This window comes from Eleginops maclovinus, chromosome 13, assembly GCF_036324505.1.
Source record: "Eleginops maclovinus isolate JMC-PN-2008 ecotype Puerto Natales chromosome 13, JC_Emac_rtc_rv5, whole genome shotgun sequence".
NCBI lineage: Eukaryota > Metazoa > Chordata > Actinopteri > Perciformes > Eleginopidae > Eleginops > Eleginops maclovinus.
The window spans coordinates 7,200,301-7,222,384 of NC_086361.1; the positions used below are offsets into that span (position 1 = coordinate 7,200,301).

The following is a 22,084-nucleotide window of genomic DNA, read 5'->3' on the forward strand; positions in this document are numbered from 1 at the left end:
TGTCTGAAAATCTGTTAATAGACACAGCACATTATATCAACTTTAAAGAGTGTATAATGAAACACTGGTGTGAATGACTTGAAACAGTAAACTTAAGAATTAAATGTAAGTGAAAAGCCATGACACGTTTACGGTTAATTCATTAGTATGAGCAATATGTAACTTCTTTGATAATATTTTGTTTAGAAAGTAAAAAAAGGCTTGCTTGATTGATAATTATGGGAAAAAGTCCCAAAATGCAATGATGTAAGACATTTTTGGCTTGCATCTGTTTGTGCTTATGCTTTATCCTATTCCTAACCATTTCAGGCACTCAAGTATTCAAGTACAAGAAGAACAAGGATTTCATCCTGGCCAAAGTCTGCATAATACGTGATTTTACGTTTTTTTATATATGTCTTTCTATTTATATAAATGAAGGAAAAATAAAAGTAAATAGAGAATAAAAGATTAAAGCAACAGAGAGATTTGGGCTTTAAGACAGATGCTTTCCAATGCTGGACAGAAGATTATGTCAATAATCTCCGCATTCAGGGAAATAAGACTGAGGGTGGAGGGGTTGGGGGGGAGAGAGATAAAGATTGCCATAATATAGGCGGGGAGGAGATAAACTGAGTTGTCAGGTCACTACAGTATGTAGAAAGTAATTAAAAATGTAAAATTAATTTGAATTATACAACAGCTTATGTGAGATGTGCATATCATGGCATTTGTCTTTGGGGCGATTAGTTCAAGCATCGTAACCTAAGCCACATGAAGGGGTTAATTCAGATTTTTAATCAAGCGTTAAATATATTCAAAGGAACATATGTTGCAAGATATTTTCATAGTTGCTGTTAGAGGTTTACTTGTGAATGCCCTCCTACCCTAAAAAAGAGGGTTTACTTCGTTTGAAAGTATATGTATAAAGAGTATAAAGAAGTGGACATAGCCACCCTGGCAACACCTAATGGTATGGACCCCAGTTCAGAAGCCTTGAGTTTAGCATGGTACACATTTGTAGTTTTGAGTCTTCATAACTATTTGATGAACAATAACATTACATATCATTCAGCTGATGCTTTATCCAAAGCGACCTACAATTAATGCATCCAACCATGAAGGATCAAACTCAAAAACAACAATCCTGCAGGAACTGTACATTTCCTGACTATAAGTCCAAGATTAAGTGCTACTGCATTAGCTTCACTTAAAGCTAAATCCTGTGTAAGTGCTACTTGCAGAAGAGAGGGTTTTTTTTGTTTTTTTTAGCAAAGATGCAGGCAAACAGGTGAGTTTTCAGTGTTTGATGGAAGAATTCTAATTTAAAATAGCAAAAATGCCACACCTTACCTGCTAAACATCAGTATGCATCATTGTCATTGTTAACGTGTCATTTAGCTAATGTTAGCATTGAGCACAAAGAAGTTTAGCCACTATCATGTCTGTAAACCCTCCTTATATCACGGATCTTCAACAATAACATGTACAGTAGGGTGCTATGTATAAACATGCCTCTTCACCTATCACACAATACTAAGCTGTTAGACAATAAATGCGCAGTCACTAGTTTGTTGTATTTAGCTTAGGTTTGCTAGCTCACGTGATTGCACAAGGTTTCATGGGTTATATTTAGAATAGTAGCTATAATTGTTTTGGATTCATATTACTGTAATGTGTTTAGGGCAGTAGGGTGTGGTTAGGGCCCTGGCTGATAATGTAGAGAAGGGAGTGACTCAGCTAGATATCAGACAGCTGATCAGAATCTGGTAATCAGTCAGGAAAGAAAAGCTTGCTGGTAACCTGGTTCTGGTCTTTTACAGGAGGCTTGTTCCTGAAAGAGGGACCTGGAAGCAGCAGAGCAGCCCAAGAACATGGAGCAGTATTTTTTATGGCTTTATGTTTCTGCCAAAAGGCTAATGACGCTAAACCAAAACCTTGTTTCTGAATCTCGTCCTCTCCTTCAGTCCTTTATTTAACCAGGTGAGAAAGAATCGTCACAGTGAAAGTTTTCATTTTGTTTAATTTATTGAGTAAATCCAGAACCAACACTCAGTTTTACATGTTGTTTTACATGAACAAACCTATTTTCCAGTGTCCACCAGTTAACTAAAGTACCAAACATGTACGATTGTGCCACATGGACAAATTAAACACCATTTAAGACAAGAATAAGAAGGGTACAGTTGCTGCACTTACATGTTGGACAGGGTTTTAAAAAAACATCCCAGGCTAAAAAGAGAGACAACACCTCAACGCAGAAAAAGATCAATATTTCCCCGGGATGTTTCTAAGTGGGTTTTGTTTGTGTCACTGTCTGGTCTCTTTCTTTGTTCCTTAGAGCTACAAACAACGCAATTATTGTTCTTTCACAATCTATTTTGTCATACATTGTTAGCAACATGGCTACCGATGTCCAAAGCAAGAAACAATATAAATTCTAATTTGAAACGGAATCTCAGTGCTATGATAAAGGCAGAGTACACTAAACACTGAAATGTTATTGCCACTTTAACACAAGCAAGTGACATGTGAAATTACATATTACATTTTTTATCAGTTCCTCTAATGCTGTTTTTGCCTTCTTTCTTGCAACTTTTACGAATAGGCTTATTTTAGCAAAATATGCATTTTTTTTATTTGTCGGAAAGTCTCAGCTAGGCCACGTTTATTGATCAATAATGCCATCTACCTCATGGTAGACAGACAGTAGTGAACCCTTAGTTTTAAACATTATTTTATTTTCTGTTTGAAATAGAAGATCAGTAAGAAATGTTTGAAAACCTTTGAGGAAATTCTGCATCGTTATTTTATATTTAGCAGTGGGGTTTTATCGTCTCATGTGCTGTGTCCACATTTTGTGAAGATGCAGTCAGGTGATATTGTATCAGCTGAGTAAAATGTTAAGTGGAAATGACATTAATGGAGAGGGGTACATGAATCTGTCAAAAAGTTACTTCCCAGGTGTATACTGAATCAAACGAAGGGCGTCATCATTTTCCAACACTCCCTGGATAAACTCTCCTTCTGCTACTCGATCTGGAAACAGAGAAGGATATGAAATAAGTTTAGTTCATGTTATTGAAATCAGAAACACTTCTTAAAGATTTTAAGTCGGAAAAACTGGAGCACATTGAATAATTGGCAGTGTGCAAACAGGTTAAAATTTGGCCAGGATTGATGAATCAAACCCTGAAACCACTGGTCAGAGTTTACTTTTTAGTCTTTATACATCTTTGCAAAATTAATCATTTTGGCTGTTTACAAAAAAAGTGGCCATTGCAAAACAATCATAGAACAAAAGCTCAACGTTTGTAATAGTCTCACATTTATTCATATATCCCTTTAAACTGTTGTATCTCACCATTTTCACCCTTGTCAAAGAATTTCCAGAGTTTGTCTGCCCTCTTTTCAGCTGTGTTTTCATCCTCAGGTAGAGTAGCCAGCTCATCTGCAGGAATCAGCTTGAAAATAGCCTGTTTAGGGAAAAGAACAGAATGCACATACTGGTCAATGAAAGAGAGGCATTCAGCATCAATGAATTTCACAATTTACCTTTCTATGTGACAAGATTGGTAAACGGACATGATGGATTTCATCCCAATCTCCTTGCCATTTTCGCAACCCCCACATATGGAAATAATAACATATTCTACTGGTCTTACTTCTGGTCTCATGATTGCAAACAGAGGAAAACCGTGATACCCCAAATCCTTTTAAAATCAACCGTTTTGTCACATCTCTGAGCTGATCATGTCTCTACTCACAAAAACAGCAACTAACTGCGGAGGTGCCAAGGATTAACCAACAACCTCTACTACTCTTTGTTCTGTGGTTATATGACCTCTTGTTTTGAATTAAAATGTAGTGGTTAAGAATACATCTTTACAAACAGATTCTGCCTATGAATGAATCAGTATTTTTGGTACTGGAAGTGTCTAGTTTCCATTATATGTGAACATTCTGTGAGGAAAATTCAAACCCAAGGCAATTTGTCATTTTATTAGCTTAACATTGGCTATTTGTAAAATACTCAGGTCATAGATGTCTTCTCTCAACTCCAACTCCATTCTTATGTTTTTATTTTTTCACCAGACTGTGACCAATGAACAGCATATCCGCTGACTATGCAGTAACTACAGTAATACAGCCCCTTTCACCTGGAGCCTTATCATCAAAAGTAAATGAGTTGTGAGATTGGCCACATTGGCAGTCAGATTTTCAAATCCCCAAGAAAAGAGGGTATATTCAAATATTTGGGATTGAGTGATATACTTGAGGTAAAAATATATTAATATTGTGTTTTCCTTTGCTATATTACTTCCCTTTCTCCAAAACTTACCGCACAGATTTCTTTAACCTCTGACTTGGTGATGTATCCGTTCTTGTCCACGTCGAAGAGTGAAAAGGCCCACTCCAATTTTCTTGTGGTCTTCCCTGTTGATGTCATGTGGAGAGCAATGATGTACTCCTTGAAGTCCAGTGTGCCATCATCATTTGTGTCGAAGGAGCGGAAGACGTGCTGGGCATATGTTTGGGCGTCACTTTCTGGGAAGAACTTTTTGTAGATACCCTCAAACTCCAGTTTTGAGATGCGTCCTGTCGGACACTGCCTCTTGAAGTTGTCATACCACTGGGCGATTTCAGTCTCTGAGAACTTTGTGTTGAGTTTCAGGTCCTCAAGGATCTCCTTGGAGACAGCGCCGCTCTTGGAGTTACCCATTGGTGATGTGAATTTATGGCCCTTTAGCTTTCTAGGCCACTTAACACACTTATTTAATCTAAGAAAAGAAACCTCTGCTATTTAGTTGCACTTAGAAACGGAAGGCTCTTCCTGAGGTAGGGCTGCAGTATCCTTCTTCTTTCTTGTCCTGGTAAAAGAGTAGGAGTCACTTGGTAAGCTTATTAAGCAAATCAACCAGCAGTAAGAGGTGTCAGGGACAGGGTTCAACCCAGTTCAAAGCTGCAGTGCTTTTTAATTGACATTTGAATTACCCCTATCTATTTTTAAAATGAGCAGATTGCAGTATTGTAGTTAAATTCTAGACCATGTAGTTGTGTAACCTGACAACATTTTGCAAGCACAACATAAAACGTAACTTCCTCTACAGATCCCTGCTCAAGAATGAACTGTATTTTTTGCTCTGTTAAATGGCAGCAAGTTAAAATATCGTTTTGCAGTCAGTATCAAATTTGTGTAGCATTGCTTGGTTTTAGTATTTACCCCCTTAATTACAACTTCCCAGGTCTAACTGCTTCTGTAGGTGACAGCAAATGTTTACCATTTCTTACAGCACTCGGTATCTTCAAATGGTTCAAGTAAGCCTCAGCTCAATGTAAAACAACCTATGATGATTGCATGTTGAACATAAATAAATATTGATGACATTCATAAGTAAGGTATAAAACGACAGCATGTAGTCAAGATAATTAAGGCTTTTTAGTCTTTTCTTCAGGAAGTCATAATAATGTAAGTAATACAAAGGTCCTCAAGGTACTTTGCTGTGAATGGAGATTAAATAATCGAAGATCATTTAGACAGAAATCCAATAAAACAAAAAAATATTAATCCAAACATTGCTTCTTTTCATCTATTCAGATGCTTCCCTTCCCTGGTCATGCCTTTACATGGTTCATATAATAACTGGTGTATTTTCCTCGGAAAAAAATCTCTCTTCAACCTAGTTTAAGATGACTACTACTAATACTACTAGTATTAAGAATTGTGATATTTCATGTTGTCAGTAAAGCAAAGCTCTGTTTTTGTCCTACCTGTATGAGCAGGGATGATCTGTCTGTGAGCAACAGAGGCAATCAGCCGTTGCTTGTGGAGATAAGTCAATTAAACTGGGTCACCCTGAGGCGGAGCGGCTTTACCCTGGTGAATCCCTGAGCTTACAGAGCTTCTTTATTTCTTCACATCACATCAAAACCACTTAGATAGAGTCATGCAACTCTGCAGATGTTTTACTGGGAGCAAAATGAAGGTTGGTCAGAGCTTATCCCACTTTGTTCCCTTGAGGTTTTTGGTTGCCATATAGTGGGTGCCCTGCATGAGGGACCCCCCTTGGCATGTCATGAGTTTGTTTGTTTTGTTTGCATTGTGCTCATGCGTGGTGAATGACGACATACTGACTGGGATGGGGCCCGTATTGGGTGAAACACATCCCACATCGTTGTCAACTTAAACATGTGAAAGATACACTCAAGTGCAAGGATGCTGTAGACCCTCAGTCATCTTTTTCTTTTATAAAGAAAATGGAACCAGGAAGCACCTACAACTTTCTCAAAATTGAAGCGGTTTACTTGGCCTTGACCTTCCCAATAAAACTTGGGAGGCGGGTCATGGTGAGGAAAGACAGCACAACAATGATGTCAACCATCAGGCTGGTTTGAAGTCCATCCCTGCTTGTAATAGGACAGCAGTTGGTCCAGTCGGTCCAAGACGGAGTTTAATCTCACAGGGCCCTAGAATGCAAGGTAAGATCAGTTGTCAGGCTTATATGTAAAATTGTTGCTCTTGTTGCTGAATTGGCCACAGAGGCCATGGATGGCAAAGATCCACAGTTGACTTGAAGGGGTTACCCTTGGCTTTCAGCCTATCGTCCTGGTTAGGATTTTTTTTCTCCAAACCTCCGCCACACCTTTTTGCAGAAGGATGGGAGGCCTCAAACGTGTGCCCTGCGCGAGCCTACACGTTCTATGTGTACCACACTGACTGTTACCACGTTGAGACAAGCTTTGTTTTTTTGTTTGCACTCTACATTAACATGCTTGGAATCTATTGATGGGTTCCGTTCTTTTACCAAGCGGTAAAGAAATCCTCTTAACACGGCTTAATGAATAAAGGTGATTAATTGTCACTCGTTGAGCAATGGTGCTTGAAGTAGGGGGTAGGAACAAGCCCCCAAGAAGTGAACAAATATTTGTAGTGGCCAACAATGGTATTAAAAAGTCTGTGTCAGACCATGGCTTAATTGGGCCGGAAAATCTTTCACATTGACTATAAATCAGAGTAGCATTTTTTGAGGCACATCCACTCCACAGCCTGAACACATAAATAGCACTTATTTAAACCATTCATTTGACTGAGCCGAGAGCAGCTGTGATACAGGTACTTTTGCTCTCAAGAGTCAGGCCATTCTTGCCAATGAGTAACTTTCATAGGAATTAAGGGGTTCTCGCCTCCAACGCTGTATCCAGTACATCCATAGGTAGGAAGTGGGAGGGTACATTGGTCATTTCCAGATTTAGCATCCCAGCTAGACTGACCATGTAGGATGTTTCTCACAAATGCGTAAAAAAAGGACGCACAGACAAAAAGAACCACACAGTCCATTTAAAGGTATTTCTATTCCATGTTGGACTGATTGTGTTCTTTCCCTGTTATGTCTCACACCTCTTGCATGCAAACAAATCTCTTGGCAAAGTTCTGCTGAAAATTAAAAATATTACATTGTAAACTTTTGGCCCTTGATGAAAATACCTTTGAAAGGTATTTGTAAAGGTACACTGGAAGTATTATTGTATGGATTTTGTCTTTAAGACTAGATTGAAGGCAGATATTATTTTAGTTATTTCCTTTAGCTTTACCAAATCTTTGCAAACTTGACTTGACTTTGACTTATTTCCATTTTGATGGTGATTTACTATTAATAACCCTTTTCCAAATAAAACAACCCAAGACTAATTTTTATTCAGTTCTATATGTAGTAGCTTCTTCTGAGACTTTTAGTAGCCCATGATGGTCAAAGAGTCTGTTATAGCTTTTCATAAGCAAAACTCCAGGAGGAAGACATGATTTATTTGAAAGGTTATATTTAAAGATATGTTCATCGTAAATATTTGCAATATTTTAACAAACAGATACAAATGATCATATAAATAGTTCTGTAAGATCATTGGTTTTCGGGCAATGAGAATTGATATTCTCTTGTAGAATTGTGGTTGAAGAATGTCCAATCTGGAGGACACCCAATGACATGAATTATTTTTAAAAGGGTGTCAGTCTTACCCTGCCTCTCTAATGTGTATTCAGCAATGTTTTTGATCTTTAATTTCCCAAATAGTTTTCAGAACATATTAATTTGAAAGATTTTTAACACGTCTGATTCCCTCAAGAGTGTCATATGGTCAGAAAACTGGTCACACGGATCCACCATTGGATTGGCTTATCCCTCACAGGGTTGCAGGGGGCTGGACACTCTGGACAGGCCACCATGTAGAGACAGGCCACCACTCACACTCATTTTCACATTAGCGTGTGCAAACCTGATGCATCCCGAGCTTTAAGCCAAGGAAACTCCCGTAATTTAATATGACGATGCATAGTACCGACAACAACAACCAACTGTATGTGAGCTCAACCTGATTAGGATCACATAACTGCTAACAGACATCTTCGCTACACACTGCCGCATAATTTCTTTATCTCAGACCAAGAATAGAGCAGCAGTAAGCTCTCTTGGCAAATCCTGAATTCCTATCCTGTGAGAAATAAAACCTCTCCTGGTGTTCTATGGCCGCCCTTCTGCACCCTGCCTCCCTCTTGGCACTGTCAGGTGATTTGGATTATGCCATCTGGCTGCCAAGGCTTTGGAGAGTTCTGCCATAGGATTTGAAAAATAAGTGTCACCTTCTAAGTAAAATAGCTTCTTCAGGTGGTATTTTGTTATTTTATTTTTTCTATGTAGTTTTTAACAGAAGGGGACTAAATTAATAGATTAACCAAAATATTTTGCTGTTTTACCGAATCTGTATGAACAGTAACCAGGCTTATAGCTATCTTTAAAGCATAATGTAGATATTCCTGCATCATTTCAATAGACATTATTGCTATCTCAATGTCAGTAACACTGTATTCAAGATAAGACTTCATTTATCCCGAAGGAAATTCCTTTGTGCAAGGTTACAGTACAGTACAATAGACATAATATTAAGCATAATAATAATAATAATAATAATAATAATAATAATAATAATAATAATAATAATAATAATAATAAAACTGCACACTTACAGTGCAGTAAAACAGCAAATAAAATAACAAACTACATTTCACATGGTTTTATCACAAAAATAAAATGTGTGTGTATGTTCCATGATGCATTTGTTTGCCTAGCCTAGCCTTCCTAAATGCTAAGTTTCTTTAGTTCTTACAGCCACCAACAAATATTTTTTATATTTATATTATGCCGGACAAGTAACCGGTACATTAGGATAAGTCGAATGGTTGGCATCTTTAACTCCAAGAAGTTTTATTGATGTTTTTAATGCAGTTGACTAAAGAGATCACTGTAAAAATGGAAAAGCTACTTTCCATCCACAGTGTTTACCAAAACGTTCTTGGTGTTGATTTATAACATTGTGGTTGTTTAAATTTGGCCTATAATTTGTTATTCAGGAAATCAGCCGCAATTTATCTCATTTGACCTCTTTTCGTCCATTTTACAGTAAAAAAAACCCATTAATAATTGTTTTGTTTTTTTAAACGATGACAAAGATGCTCCACAACTTCATCGCTTCACCCATAAGCCAAACAATAGGTTTATTTTTTTCCCATAAGTTAAGATGTATTTGGATGTTTTATCAAAATTCAGGGTCAAATAATCCCCTTTTTTGCTGATTATTTTGAGCTAAAGTGTAAGGGATTTGGGAAACTCCCTTGGCCAATCTTCAGTGAGTCTGCACTTCATCTTCTGTACGTCACATAACTCTTTTCTTTTTTTAGATCAGGGATTTTCACTTCGGGCTCCAAATACTAAAGAGTCTGGATTTATTGGATTAGCAGTTCTGGTCCGTAGCTCCTGAGACAAACATTTCCCTGTTGCACTCTCACCTTTGACCTTGTTTAGATTGAGTTCAAGCAAAGAAAATCCTTTAATTGAGAAGAGAGAGGGATTACAATGGAAGTGGAGAGAGAGAGTAAAGGTGGTGGTGTTAGGCGGTGTAAGGAGGATTTGGCTGCAATGCAAAGCAGACAGAGACTCAATAAAGGGAATGGAAAATCAGTGCTAACCAGAATGGAGCTGATAGGTATTATCAAAGCTCTTTGGCCTGACCTTGAGGAATTTATTCCCAGAATAGGGGTGTTTAATCTAGAACCTTAATGTGCATCCTTGTTACCCCAAATCCAAATCCTGGTTACCCCAAATGTGAAGAAGTGACACTTTCATCTCACTGAGGGGAGAGAACACTCTCAAATGCCATCTCAAAGTTAAAGTCTTTTGTTGTTTACCCATTAAACATGAATTAATGTATCTTTTTGGCAACTTGGTTGCAACCCAAAACTAGTGGTAAAAACAATTTTGAAATATTATAACCTTTGAAATTGATAATTGCAAACTTATGGGCAGACATTTCTTATTTATACATGCAGGAGTTACGAAGAAAGTCATGTCAAGTGTCACCTAATAAATGTAATTCCAATAATGACTTTCTTTGATTTTTCTTTGTTTGAATTTAGGTTTAGTACTGCACTTAAATATACATTTGAGGTACTTTTACTGTAGGGCTACTAGAGCATTTTCCCTTTTAAGCTATAAGGCATGTTTTTTTGCTAGTTTTCTTGCATAATCAGAATGAAAACAATTACAATGTATTATTATGGATGAAGCAACCTAGCAGTAAATAAAGTAATTAACATAAACTCCATCTTTACGGGCTGCAACATAATAGTGATGAATTATTGCATAATATTTATAATTCAGTGATATATATATTCTGAAATAGGCCGTTTTGCTTGAGAAGAACATGAGAAGTATTTCTATTTACTTTCACCACTGGAGGGCTTGTAAGTAAATATTTGAAGTGTCCCGCTAAGCTCAGTCTTCCTTTTAACTGTGTTAAACTTTCTAATCATCACCTTACATGACATTTTGAATTTGAAACTTGCCACCTCTGAGGTAAACGTCCAGAACGTACCTGTCAATATTGAAAGCAAGGCCTGTGAGGACATTCTTACTGTGGTCAAAATCCCATTACCTTATAGGTAGGGTGCAGGGAATACTCTGCTCACGCTGAGGTAATATGAGGTCATTCTGGGCGATGGGTCGGAGGGGGTCATAGAGAAATGATACCAAAGTCTTAATGTCCATCTTGTAAACAACCTGAAAGACCGACCTTAGAGTGTGTTTAATGAACAGTTACAAAAAAGAAACAGTTCACTTTAGTCCAGATTTAATCTCAGTGTACCATATGGTGGGGGATTTAACAAATGAGGGCAACTCAGGTAAAGTCTGGTGAGATTTCACACCCACGAAAAACAAGTCCAACTGAATCTAAGCTAGGTTAGATTACATTTGAAGTAATAAACAGAGGTGAACCGGGGTGAAACACACCGAAAGTGGTGTAACCTATAAGATTTTATTTATTTGTCATACTTCGTCTCTGATTTAAAGCTCAGATGATTGTTAGATATTTTTATGTGCAGATACCAATTTAATGACACATTTGATGTTATAAAAGTCCCAAAGCTTCTGTCCAAAAATCTGACACTATTCTACTCAATATTTGTGTTGGTCACTGCAAAGGGTTAACATTACACCATATAATCATAAATGGGAAGTTTGTATTTTCTTTATATTTTATCTGGATTGTCAAGGATAGATTTCATATATAATACATTTAAAGTCCAAACAAAGCCATTTTAATGTCTTTTTACAGACAAGTTTATCCGTCTATTTAAGAATCTTTGTTTATTTGCATAGGTAGATTTTTTTTGTGCTTATTTTACCAAAAGAAAGCATGATATGATACCTAATTTGCGAATTAAACATAATATTTAAGAAAACTTTTAATAAAAATGGTAATTAATTGATGTCTTAATGTCAGCAATGAAGTGAGGAAGTTTAATGGTGATCTTTTTCATACTTTTATCCATAAATCTACACTGCGGTTAAATACTCCAAATTGAATTTCTATCTATATTCTCAAGGCGTTTTATATGTTTGCTCATATATGTCTCGTGGTCTGTTTTATATCATTTTATTTAACTAAAAACATGGCGACATTTTCTTTTTTGTGGCTGTTAATAATATTTTCTGATTTATGGATCAAAGAGATATGCAGTCCCCAAAATGTAATAAAATGAGCCTGGCTGCATCCAATGTTCTTTTTACTTAGCTCATTGGCTATTTTACTACAGTAGTTGTTTTTTTGTTTTTTTCTCCTATGTTTTTACATTTAGATTATTATTACTATGACTAATAACAATCTTGAATTAATCAAGATCTAGATGTTGTACCCCCTTTTAACGAAACTAGTGAAACTGATTTTTTTTAAATGACCATTTTGGACCGTGTATGTTTGACGTGCATCATTTGTCTAATCCATTGTAAAGGGGCAGTTGAGATAGAAAATAGACACATTAAGAGTCACATTTACTTACATATACTGTATAATATCTGCCCTTATCACTTATTCCACAAATGGAAAATGGTTTGCAGATGTTGTAGGTCCTGTTGGTTACCAGTAGATGTCAGTGGAGGTTATAGCTCTATTAATTAGTCTGACTTTAAGTATATTATTGATCCCAGAGAGGGAATAAATATGGTATGTTGTATGGAGAGATGAAAACATAGGAATATGGTATTTTGAAATTCAGTTTGCTTACCTTATTATATTTTGGCAACGCTGAACTTTAGACGCACTACTGTATTTTTGTATCTGATTTAATTTACTTTTTAAAATGTTGCTCCAATGCATTGTTACCTCAACCTTTTCACAAAACAGATCTAAAGAAAAAAGGTAGTCAACCAATATTCCTGAATAAGTACATAACATTATATGCATGTTATGTGTAAGCATAAATGTAATGATGTTTAAAGTAAAACATAAATTAAACAAATACTGCATGTATGCAATATAATGAAAAACAATATAATCATTGAACCACTTTTCAGTTATAGCATTCAGTAATATATCAATGCGGTATAAAAATGTTATTTTGGTTATTTGACTTGTTAACTCGTAAAAATGCATGACAATCAGACTCTTATTGTTGAAAATGTAATTTTTTAAAAAGAGCAGCCATGTATAATGTATCAAAAAGTGTTTATTGAGATCCAATAAGCTCAACTGCTTTCCAAATCTAAAATACTATAAAAAACACAGAAATACTAATCATACACCATCAATATCAGTAACAGCACAGCTGGTGCAGATCTATAACTGAAATGTTTCTGACATGCTTGTAACACAGACTGAGAGTTTGATGCAGTGACTGCTATCTCATATTAACACTGACAAACAGAGGCAGCAGCAGACTTTTAATCTGAAAAGTATCCAGACTTCCTGTTGGGGGCTCAGCGGTGGTGTCTGTACACACGGATCTTGCGGCTGAGGTTGCGAGCGAGCCGGTCGACGGCACTGCCTATGTGTCCCACCTCCTTCTTGGATGTGAGACCCTCGATGTTCCCACTGTACCACAACACCCATCCGGCCAGAGACATCACCACGAACAGAGCTCCTGCAGTCAGATCAGTCATCAGTCAAGAAGTTAGTGCACAGACAGTTAGATAAAATGTCACGTTGAGAAACCAGAAAAGGAAATAATTCAAGTAAAAAATATAACTATTAAAACATGTATTAAATTGTACTGATTGGACCAAAACCAGAATTGGTGATTCATATAGTATGGATATCTGTTCATTATTTATAGTTGGACCTGTATTGATCTTTATCTGATATTTGCCTTTCTTATTTGATGAACAACAATTTCCTTTAAGATAAAGAAATGATATTGATTCTTTAAGTAAGAAAAATAAATATAAAAATAGGTATTAAAAGTCAATTTTGCATGTTGACAGTGAGAACAATATATAAAAGGATTGCAGTGCTATTGTAACTGTATTCGTGTTTAAGTTAATTGATGCATGTTTTTTATTTAGTTTTCTATATTGAAAAAAAAACCATTTGCTTTTCAACATTATAAATTTAACAAAATAATTTAATTGCATTTAAGGGGTAATTGCATACCAGTATAGACTAGTAAGTCTCCAAAGTCCTGTCCTTTGATCTCCAGGGGAGCGAAGACCCCCACCAGTAGAGCGGCTCCTCCCAGTAAATCCATCAACACAGCAAAGGCCAGAGCCAGCTTACAGTGGGAGAGGCCGTCACACAAGCCCATAGTGGAACTGTGGAAGAGGGAAGAAGAGAAATGCTAAAGCAGGTACACAAAAACACACAAAAACTACATCTGTACCTCAACCAACAATGACAGTCAAATCATGCTTTTACATGAATGCATGGTACTTACATAATACAACATATAATAGTCTAACAGTCACATACATGTTTATATTTTTAATATTTACATTATATTACAAAACCATGTTCAATGCAGGACTTACAGCAGAGTCTCTTAATGTGTGTAAAGTTATTTTACAATAGTAAACCATATCAGTAGCTTACTTCTTCCACTGTTCTGATATTCAGTCAATATTAGCCACCATGTTTATATCCACCAATTTCTAAACACTGATGTGATGCTGTCCATTTTTGGAGGTCTTTCAGGGAAAACAGGATTTCATGTCTGTAAGCTTTCTCAACACAACAACAACAACAACATGTATTATTGATTCTATCGTAGATATTTTCTTACAAAGATGGACGAACTAAAGGTATTAGTTTTAGCTTCATGAACGTGACTACAGCATCGGAGAGCCCCCTCAGGTGATTATTTAAAACTGTGCAATAAATATAAACAAAACATTAAGTTTCCCACCGTCAATATTTCTACTTGGACTCACATGTTAGAGCTGTTTTTCGAGCTGCATAAAATCTTCCTCTTTTTGTTCTTTTGCGAAGTTTCTCTCCTGCAGTTTTTCTTTGTTTCCGCGTTTACTCCACCTACCTGGGCACAGCCCCTCAGGTGACACGTTTCCGGTCTCCCCGTTCCCACCTTCGTCTTTAAAGGCGTAGAATAACCAAAGGTAATGTATTCACGATTAAGTATAATATGTTTCATTTAAAGTTGTAGATTAAATGCTGCAAAACCCTTTCGTAACTGTTTAAATTGAATATTAATTCCATTTGTTTTGTCTATGTGTGAGACAATCCCACGGTTTTTATGGTATAGTACAGAGACATTAGATATGCAAAACTTTCTAACTAAAAAGCCTAATGCCTTTATGGTAGTAGATTTTTATTTTTGTTTAAAATAACAGCTTTTTCATCCAATTGTTAATAATCATTTGGAAAATCCCATACATGCAATGAAAAACATTCTTTTAAAAAAATAATTAAATTCATGATAGCATTATCTGGAAACCCTGAAAAAAAGAAAAGCAACACACAACCAAACACTATTCAAAACACATGAAGTATCGACTATTAGTACTTAGTTATTGATCTGTGAACCTTCTGGTAATTATTAGTTCCTTATATTACTTTGATATAAGTTACTTAACTATTAGGCCTATGTTCATTTCTGTGCTTTATTACATTTCCACCTTTTTCCTCTTTTGTTTTTGTATGAACGAGTTTATGTTGTTTGTTTGTACCTATCAATAAAGTTAGAGTGACAAAAACTCTAATCCCCAACCCTTCAACCTGCAAGTAGACTGGAGTCAGAGTGGCGCGTGCATGTGCAGGTGTTGAGAAGTTCTGACATAATTTTAAACCTTTTTTTAACCAAGAAACACCACCGTTGTGCGCATGTGCACACGTGAGCGTGCTACACCTGTTGGAGCCACCTATAATCAGGTAATTGCTGCTGAGGATGCGGTCGCGCGGACGTTGAGCAGCAGCTGTGTCGTTTTCAGGCTGTATTACAGAAGTATAACTGCACATAGGATTACAGAAGACTAATAATAACGAGTTTATCACTTATTTCTCACCAGAGCAGCTTGCCTTCCAATCATGAATCCTCCAACCAACAGAGAAAATACTCTCCCGACAGGTAACCTTTTAAATGGCGTTTCACCACCTTGTGCTACGAGCAAAAATGCTACACGGCGTTGAAGTTACTTTAACGCTTACAATAATTAGCTGAACTCATCTTTTCTTAATAGACTCGGCGGTCTTTCTTTATGCTTTTTGACGATATGGAGTGCATTTCTGTGCTAAACAAATCACTTTCTGTGTATAAACTGCCTCTTAAATTTTTACTATTATTGATAACAGAATTGAATTGAAACCACGTTATAATTTACTTACAGCTAATTTAGCAATCAATTTAGCTTTATACACGTTTACCCTGTTCTGTGCAATTTTACTGATGTGCTGCTAGGTTGATTTGTTTCAGAGAATTCAGTTTTCAAAGTATTCAATCAGAATCAGAAACAGGTTTATTACCAAATAGGTTAAAACATACAAGCAATTTGACTTGGTGTTATAGTTGCAACTTCTTATAGATATATTTTGCACTCTTTCTACTTTGTACAACCACTGGTGCACATAATTTTACATTGATACTATATTAAGTTCTATCTTATCTTATCTAGCTAGTGTCTTTTGGGTAAAGAACAAACATTTCATTATAACCTTAATAAACTATATTCGTGTTACCATCATCTACAACACTTTAGATACTGATCTATTGTCCGAGTCATGTACCTTTTTTAAGCTAAAATGCTAATTAATTTTTTTTGACCCCAGTTTCTTTTATAGGCTTACATCAACCTGTAAAAGAAGAAGCAAAAGATCGATCTTTAATGATAATAATCTAATAATGTCTTGTGTGTGTTTTTCAGAGCACTACATGCCCCAATCCACATCATCAGGAGGAGGAGGGCTGTATCTGGACAGCTATGAAGTCTCTTTTCCTCTGGAGGAGAGTATAGAGAGACCCCCTGCTTATCACCTGAACCAGGATCAGCAGGTGATGGACGGTACGCCACGTCTACTACACATGACCACAGTTTTTGGTTTTTATTTTTTTTCTTGGTTTTATAAAGGAGCAGCTAATATACTGTGAAAGCTTTCTGCATGTTCCAGTTTTAATGCTGCATTCGACAGATAATCTGGTAATTCTTTTATGTAATAATATAGAAAATGAGGGGTAGTTTTTGTTAGAGACAGTCAATCTTTTTTTTAACATGCATGTTTAAACCCACAGAGATAATTTTAATCGAGATACAAACGTTTGAAAACATACTTTCCTTTCCTGTACATTGCTTCATCAGTTTTTTTCTCTCCTTAATGTTTTTTTACTCTTTATTTTCTCTTTTTTTCCAATATATTCATTTGTTTTTCCTCTCTTTTTTGCTCCTTTACCTTATTTGCGAATGCAGCTTAGCATAACATGTTCACTACTATACATGTAAGAGCCATGAATCAAATTCTAGAAATCAACCTCAAAATGATAAGTTATTATCTGCTGGTCTTATTTATACACTCAGGATAAGTTATTTGTACAATAAGTGAGAGTGATGTACACTACTGCTGTAAATGTATGAATGCAGGTACGTTTTCTTGAAACTGGCTCTTTTTTTCAGGAAAAAGTAAAAAAAACAATGTTTAATGTCTCTCCTCCTGTAGGGCCCGTGTTGCACGAGCCTCCTCATTCTCAGTACAGCCCTTTCATCCTGATCTCTAACCTGCAAGCTCACCTGTACGTCACTCTGGAGAAGAACGCCTGGCTGCAGAAGCGCATCGAGGAGATGGAGGAGGAACGTAACTTCCTGCGCTGTCAGCTGGACCGATTCATCGTCAACATGCGGGGTCCGGAGGGTGAGGAGTCAACAAAGGCATCGTTGTATTTCGTTTGTTTTTTTGTTAAAAGGAGCCTTTTTTTTAATTCTTCCACATCCACAAGTGATCATGAGGTTAAGATGAACATAATTTTTGATTTCTCTAAGCAATATAATGCAAGGAGAAACATACCGCGGCAAGAAAAAAGTATTTGAAGCCTTTGCAATTTCCTGGTTTTATGCATGAATTGGTAATTAAAAGGGATCTGATCCTCACCAAAGTCACAAGTACAGACTGCTTAAGCTAATAACACACACATTTATAATATCTCCTTTCTTTATTGAACACAAACAATAAACTTTCAAAGCGCTGGTGGAAAAAGTAAGCGCACCCTTGGATTTAATAACTGGTAAAACCTCCTTCTGCAGTAATAACCTCAAACAAACACTTTGCTGGCTCAATATCAGACCTGAAACATGCTGAGGAGAAATATAGGACCCTTTTTCATCACAGAACTGTTTCAGCTCACTCATATTCTCAGGATGGGACCGTCTCCCCAGTTAAGAAGTTACTCTTCTCCCCTAGTGACAGAGTGTTGTGGAGACCCCCAGCGCATGGTGAAGGTGCAGCCAGTCAGCTCTCCCTCCCCTCCCTCCCCCATGACCACCCGGTCCGGGATGACCCTGAAGCGTCTTCAGGGAGCGGCCACTCGGCCCCGTCGCGGCTCTACCTTCCCCGGTGACACATTACTGCACTTCATGTTGATAATATAGGAACACACTTTTTTGACCCATAGAGACTGTCATTATGACACATCAACTGATGGATAAAAAAAACATTACTCACACAAACTATTTTGTGAATCAATTATTCATTATTACAAAAATGTTTCATGCACAAACAACAGAATTTTCCTTTTGCAGCCTTTCGAATATGGCAATTTCCAGATTTCTCTCTGTACCATCAAACCAAAGTCAGTTTCTCTTGGTTTTGGACTGAACATTGAAAAGTGTTTACAGAAAAACTAAAAAAACATTTGAATACAAGGCATTTAGTTTTTACAATTTCTTGAGAATTTTCCCCCCACTATTTTCTGACATTTTACAGAACAATCAATTAAATAGATCTTGTAAAAAGACAGTGTTTCAACCCTTTATATGTGGGGAATTTCTTTTATTAGCTGCAGTGAAGCAGGAATTTCATCTGGATGAGGATAAATTCTACACTGAGGACGAGTTTGTTGAGGAGGAGGAAGAGGAAGAGGAGGAAGACGATTCGTCGGTGGAGAAGGGCTCAAAAAAGAAGGGCAGAGGGCGAGCCAACGGAGAACCGAGGATGAAGATGAGGAGGATCTTCAGGATCACCCACGGGAGGGAGAGACAGAGAGGTTGGTGCTATACTATACTACAGGGTACAAGCAGTGCATGCTCAGGGTATTGTTGTGTTTCAAAGGTAACTCCAAATGAATTCTAAAAACATTTTTTCTTTTTCTATCCCTTTTCATGCTTCCTCCCCCAGTTAAAGACCCAGAAGGGGTAATGATTCGCTATAACAAGATCCTTACCACCTACCAGCGAGTGAGGAGCATGTCCAGAGCCTTCCAGGTCCACGGAGTCGACAGGAACACCATGGCCTCCACCTCCCCCATCGCAGAGCTGCTGCTGGTGGCTCCAGAGAAGGTCTGACGTCTTTTTAGTGGTCCTGTTCATGATACTCACTATGTGTTGGCTGACTGGATCAAAGTCAATCAATTTATATTATGCTAACAACCTACAATCCTAACATAATGTCTACTGTGTATTCCATAGTGTATATTCTATTACATTTCTGTCAGCTTTTGAAGCCTTTGAAGCATTTATTAGATAAAAGGGCTGTCATTAACTCAGGTTCTCTTTATTTGTGATAGTTGTTAAAGAAAATTACCCACATTTTTGCCCTTAAAATGTTTTACACTCCATAAAAAGACACTGATAGTTTATGTCTGTGATAAAATTTGAAATGTTAAAAATACAATTCAAATATTTGTCCCTATCTTGTGACCACATTGTTTCAAAGCAGCTCAGAATACCTGTAGCAGAAGAACAATAAGAGTTAAACCTTCAGGATTGAAGAGCTGATGCAAATAAAATGTGAAATAAACACAGACTTATGATGTTCCTGCAGGTGGCGGAGGTCGGGGAGTTTGAGGCTTCAAAGGAGAAGCTTTTGGATTACGCACGGCGGTGCTACAAGACCATGGACGAGCAGACGCACACCAAGGTTCAGGCCATGAAGAAGACTCACAAGCTGCTGCCCATCTCCTACAGGTTCAGAAACTGAGGGACAGGTAGAGGAACAATGCGGGAGGCAGGGGGAGTCTACACTAAACTTAACATTGTATTTTTCATTGCCTTAAAAAGATACAAGACATGTGAGAATGTCGTGTTTGGATGCCAAGGGATTATATTAATTTTAAGAAAAACCTTGTTTAATCTTTTTCATTTGCCTTCATCCAGGAATTAAGGGAAGGTGGACATTTACAGGAAGACAAAGTATAGTGTCCTTTTCATTTCCAAGCACTATTTGGAATACGGCAAACTGTTTATATAGCAGACATCGGAGTAAGCGTAATTTGCTCTGAATTTGATCTGAGAGCGTTTACAGAACCAATGGGATTGTTTATTTAAATGATTGTATCAAAACAGATCAACATTTATTAGCTTTTATTTATTTTTGACACACGATATTGTGGGGTATGATTTATTTCTGATTTAGTACATTTAACATGTATAATTGGAAAAAGAACATTTGTTTTGTTCATATATCTCGTTCCTAAGTTGTATATTTTGTATTTGACTTACATGGTTAAGAAAGTTTGAAATGTAGCGAAAGTAAATAACTTTAAATATGTAATGATTCAGGGTTTCCTTCTGTTACACAATCAGAACACAGTTCATGAAGAGTTTAAAGGAAAGTATTAGCCTTTTTAGTCAAACATCCAAACGAGAATAATGAGATATAATATAACCATCACCTAACACTCTTTAATTTAACACTAAAAACATTGATATGCTCTTCTCAATAACATATGAACATGTTGAATATGTATTTCTGATCTGAGAAATGAAATGCGACTGGTTTTGCTTCTTATTTATAAAAGTAATAGGCTACTGGTGTGAATTATGAGTATTACCATGTAGGTCTGCTCTATAGAAACTGGCAGACTGCAGCGCCCTCCAGTGGAAGAAGGGAGTAATGCATAGGGGTCATCAACTTCAATACCCTGTTCATAAAGGATTGCAGGACATATAGCACAGAATTACTGTATTTGGTTGCATGTTTTTCAGAAGAGTTGAAACATTTATTTTTAGTTTGCAGTATGTACAGCATGCCCCTTTTATTATCCTTGATTAAAAAAAGTGCATTGCAATTGCATTTTTGTTTTAAAATGACACTCTTGTTGTGTGGGAGAGAAGCTCCCTTTGGGATTTTATCCTTAATTATTACTTAATAACAAACTCCATGAAAGGGAAAACCACAAAAAGCATAATATGGCCCCTTTAAGGAACAGCAACACGGAAATAGTTGTTATGCTCAAAAGGCTGCAATTGCATTGTGAAGAGCATATATCTTTTCAATAATGCTGTATTTTTTTCTCCATTTCCTGCAGTTAATTTGCCACTATGAGCTGCACACTAGGATTTCGTCTGTTCATCTTTCTTTAGACTGTTCACACATGAATGAAAGTGCAATTATTTTTTAATTGCTTAAATTTGTTAAATCCTTTCAGTTCTCCAAAGGTGCACAAAGGCCAGGGTACATGCATTATGAAGAGAGACAGTGAATTAGAGAGCTGAAAATAATTGTGGGTTAAGATCCAGCTATAACAAAGCTGCTTGTACCTGTGTGCCTGAAAGTCTTCATCAATATGAGGCAGCATATATTTAAAATAGAACACATTTAGCCTTGGTGCAGATGAGCAGCCTGGACGTGGTGAAGAACACGCCGTGCTTTACCTGCATGAAGTAGCCATGTTGCCCATGTTGTTGATTTTCCTCTTCCATTACCTTCACATCTGAAGTGTTGCTGCTGAAAATATCTTTGATTTTATGAAGACTGGACACTTGATCTCTAACGGTTCCTCACTGTTAAACACTACTTCAGAGTTTTGCAGGCATCAATGACTCATCTGAGCCTAGGCATTTAAATGCAATGTTGCTTTTAAGCGTATGTCATTGTTGGAAAAAAAACAAAACGAATAGAGGGAAAATACAACCTTTGCAAACAAGCCAGTACTTCATAAATAACATCACATCTATGAGGTACAATTTCATTAAATACACAAGTATGTTACCAGAGGTATGAACACATTTAGAAACAAAGAACAAGAAAATTAAAAGAAATATAAACACAATTTAAAAATAATAATAATTATAGGCAATAAAATACTTTTGACTGACTTTTTATTCATAAGGATACATATCTTAAAAAG

General features: G+C 36.7%; 3 protein-coding genes across 6 annotated transcripts; 1 reads left to right on the plus strand and 2 right to left on the minus strand.

Moving 5' to 3' along the window:
* The first annotated feature begins 1,886 nt into the window (after positions 1–1,886).
* On the plus strand, positions 1,887–20,505 carry LOC134874462 (coiled-coil domain-containing protein 106-like). Of its 2 annotated transcripts, none has more exons than XM_063898479.1 (8): positions 1,887–1,962; positions 15,822–15,880; positions 16,674–16,811; positions 17,461–17,652; positions 18,199–18,351; positions 18,794–19,000; positions 19,132–19,292; positions 19,777–20,505. In XM_063898479.1, exons 2-8 carry the CDS (start codon positions 15,841–15,843, stop codon positions 19,930–19,932), a joined length of 1,047 nt encoding a protein of 348 aa, XP_063754549.1. In that variant the 5' UTR covers positions 1,887–1,962; positions 15,822–15,840; the 3' UTR covers positions 19,933–20,505. The 2 variants fall into 2 exon arrangements, with proteins under 2 accessions (XP_063754549.1, XP_063754550.1); XM_063898480.1 differs by lacking the exon at positions 1,887–1,962 and adding an exon at positions 15,639–15,684 and having other exon boundaries at positions 15,827–15,880.
* LOC134874463 (visinin-like) lies at positions 1,985–5,852 on the minus strand. Of its 2 annotated transcripts, XR_010167066.1 has the most exons (5): positions 5,752–5,852; positions 4,322–4,850; positions 3,344–3,455; positions 2,767–3,018; positions 1,985–2,692 (listed from the first exon to the last, which is right to left on the minus strand). XR_010167066.1 is itself a non-coding variant. In XM_063898481.1 (4 exons), exons 2-4 carry the CDS (start codon positions 4,700–4,702, stop codon positions 2,933–2,935), a joined length of 579 nt encoding a protein of 192 aa, XP_063754551.1. In that variant the 5' UTR covers positions 4,703–4,850; positions 5,752–5,852; the 3' UTR covers positions 1,985–2,932. The 2 variants fall into 2 exon arrangements, 1 of the variants encoding a protein (XP_063754551.1); XM_063898481.1 differs by having other exon boundaries at positions 1,985–3,018.
* tmem238a (transmembrane protein 238a) lies at positions 13,016–14,871 on the minus strand. 2 transcript variants are annotated; one of them, XM_063899633.1, is made up of 3 exons: positions 14,730–14,871; positions 13,957–14,114; positions 13,016–13,447 (listed from the first exon to the last, which is right to left on the minus strand). In XM_063899633.1, the coding sequence occupies exons 2-3, from the start codon at positions 14,105–14,107 to the stop codon at positions 13,284–13,286; spliced, it is 315 nt and encodes a 104-aa protein (XP_063755703.1). In that variant the 5' UTR covers positions 14,108–14,114; positions 14,730–14,871; the 3' UTR covers positions 13,016–13,283. The 2 variants fall into 2 exon arrangements, with proteins under 2 accessions (XP_063755703.1, XP_063755705.1); XM_063899635.1 differs by having other exon boundaries at positions 14,705–14,849.
* Positions 20,506–22,084: the final 1,579 nt, after the last annotated feature.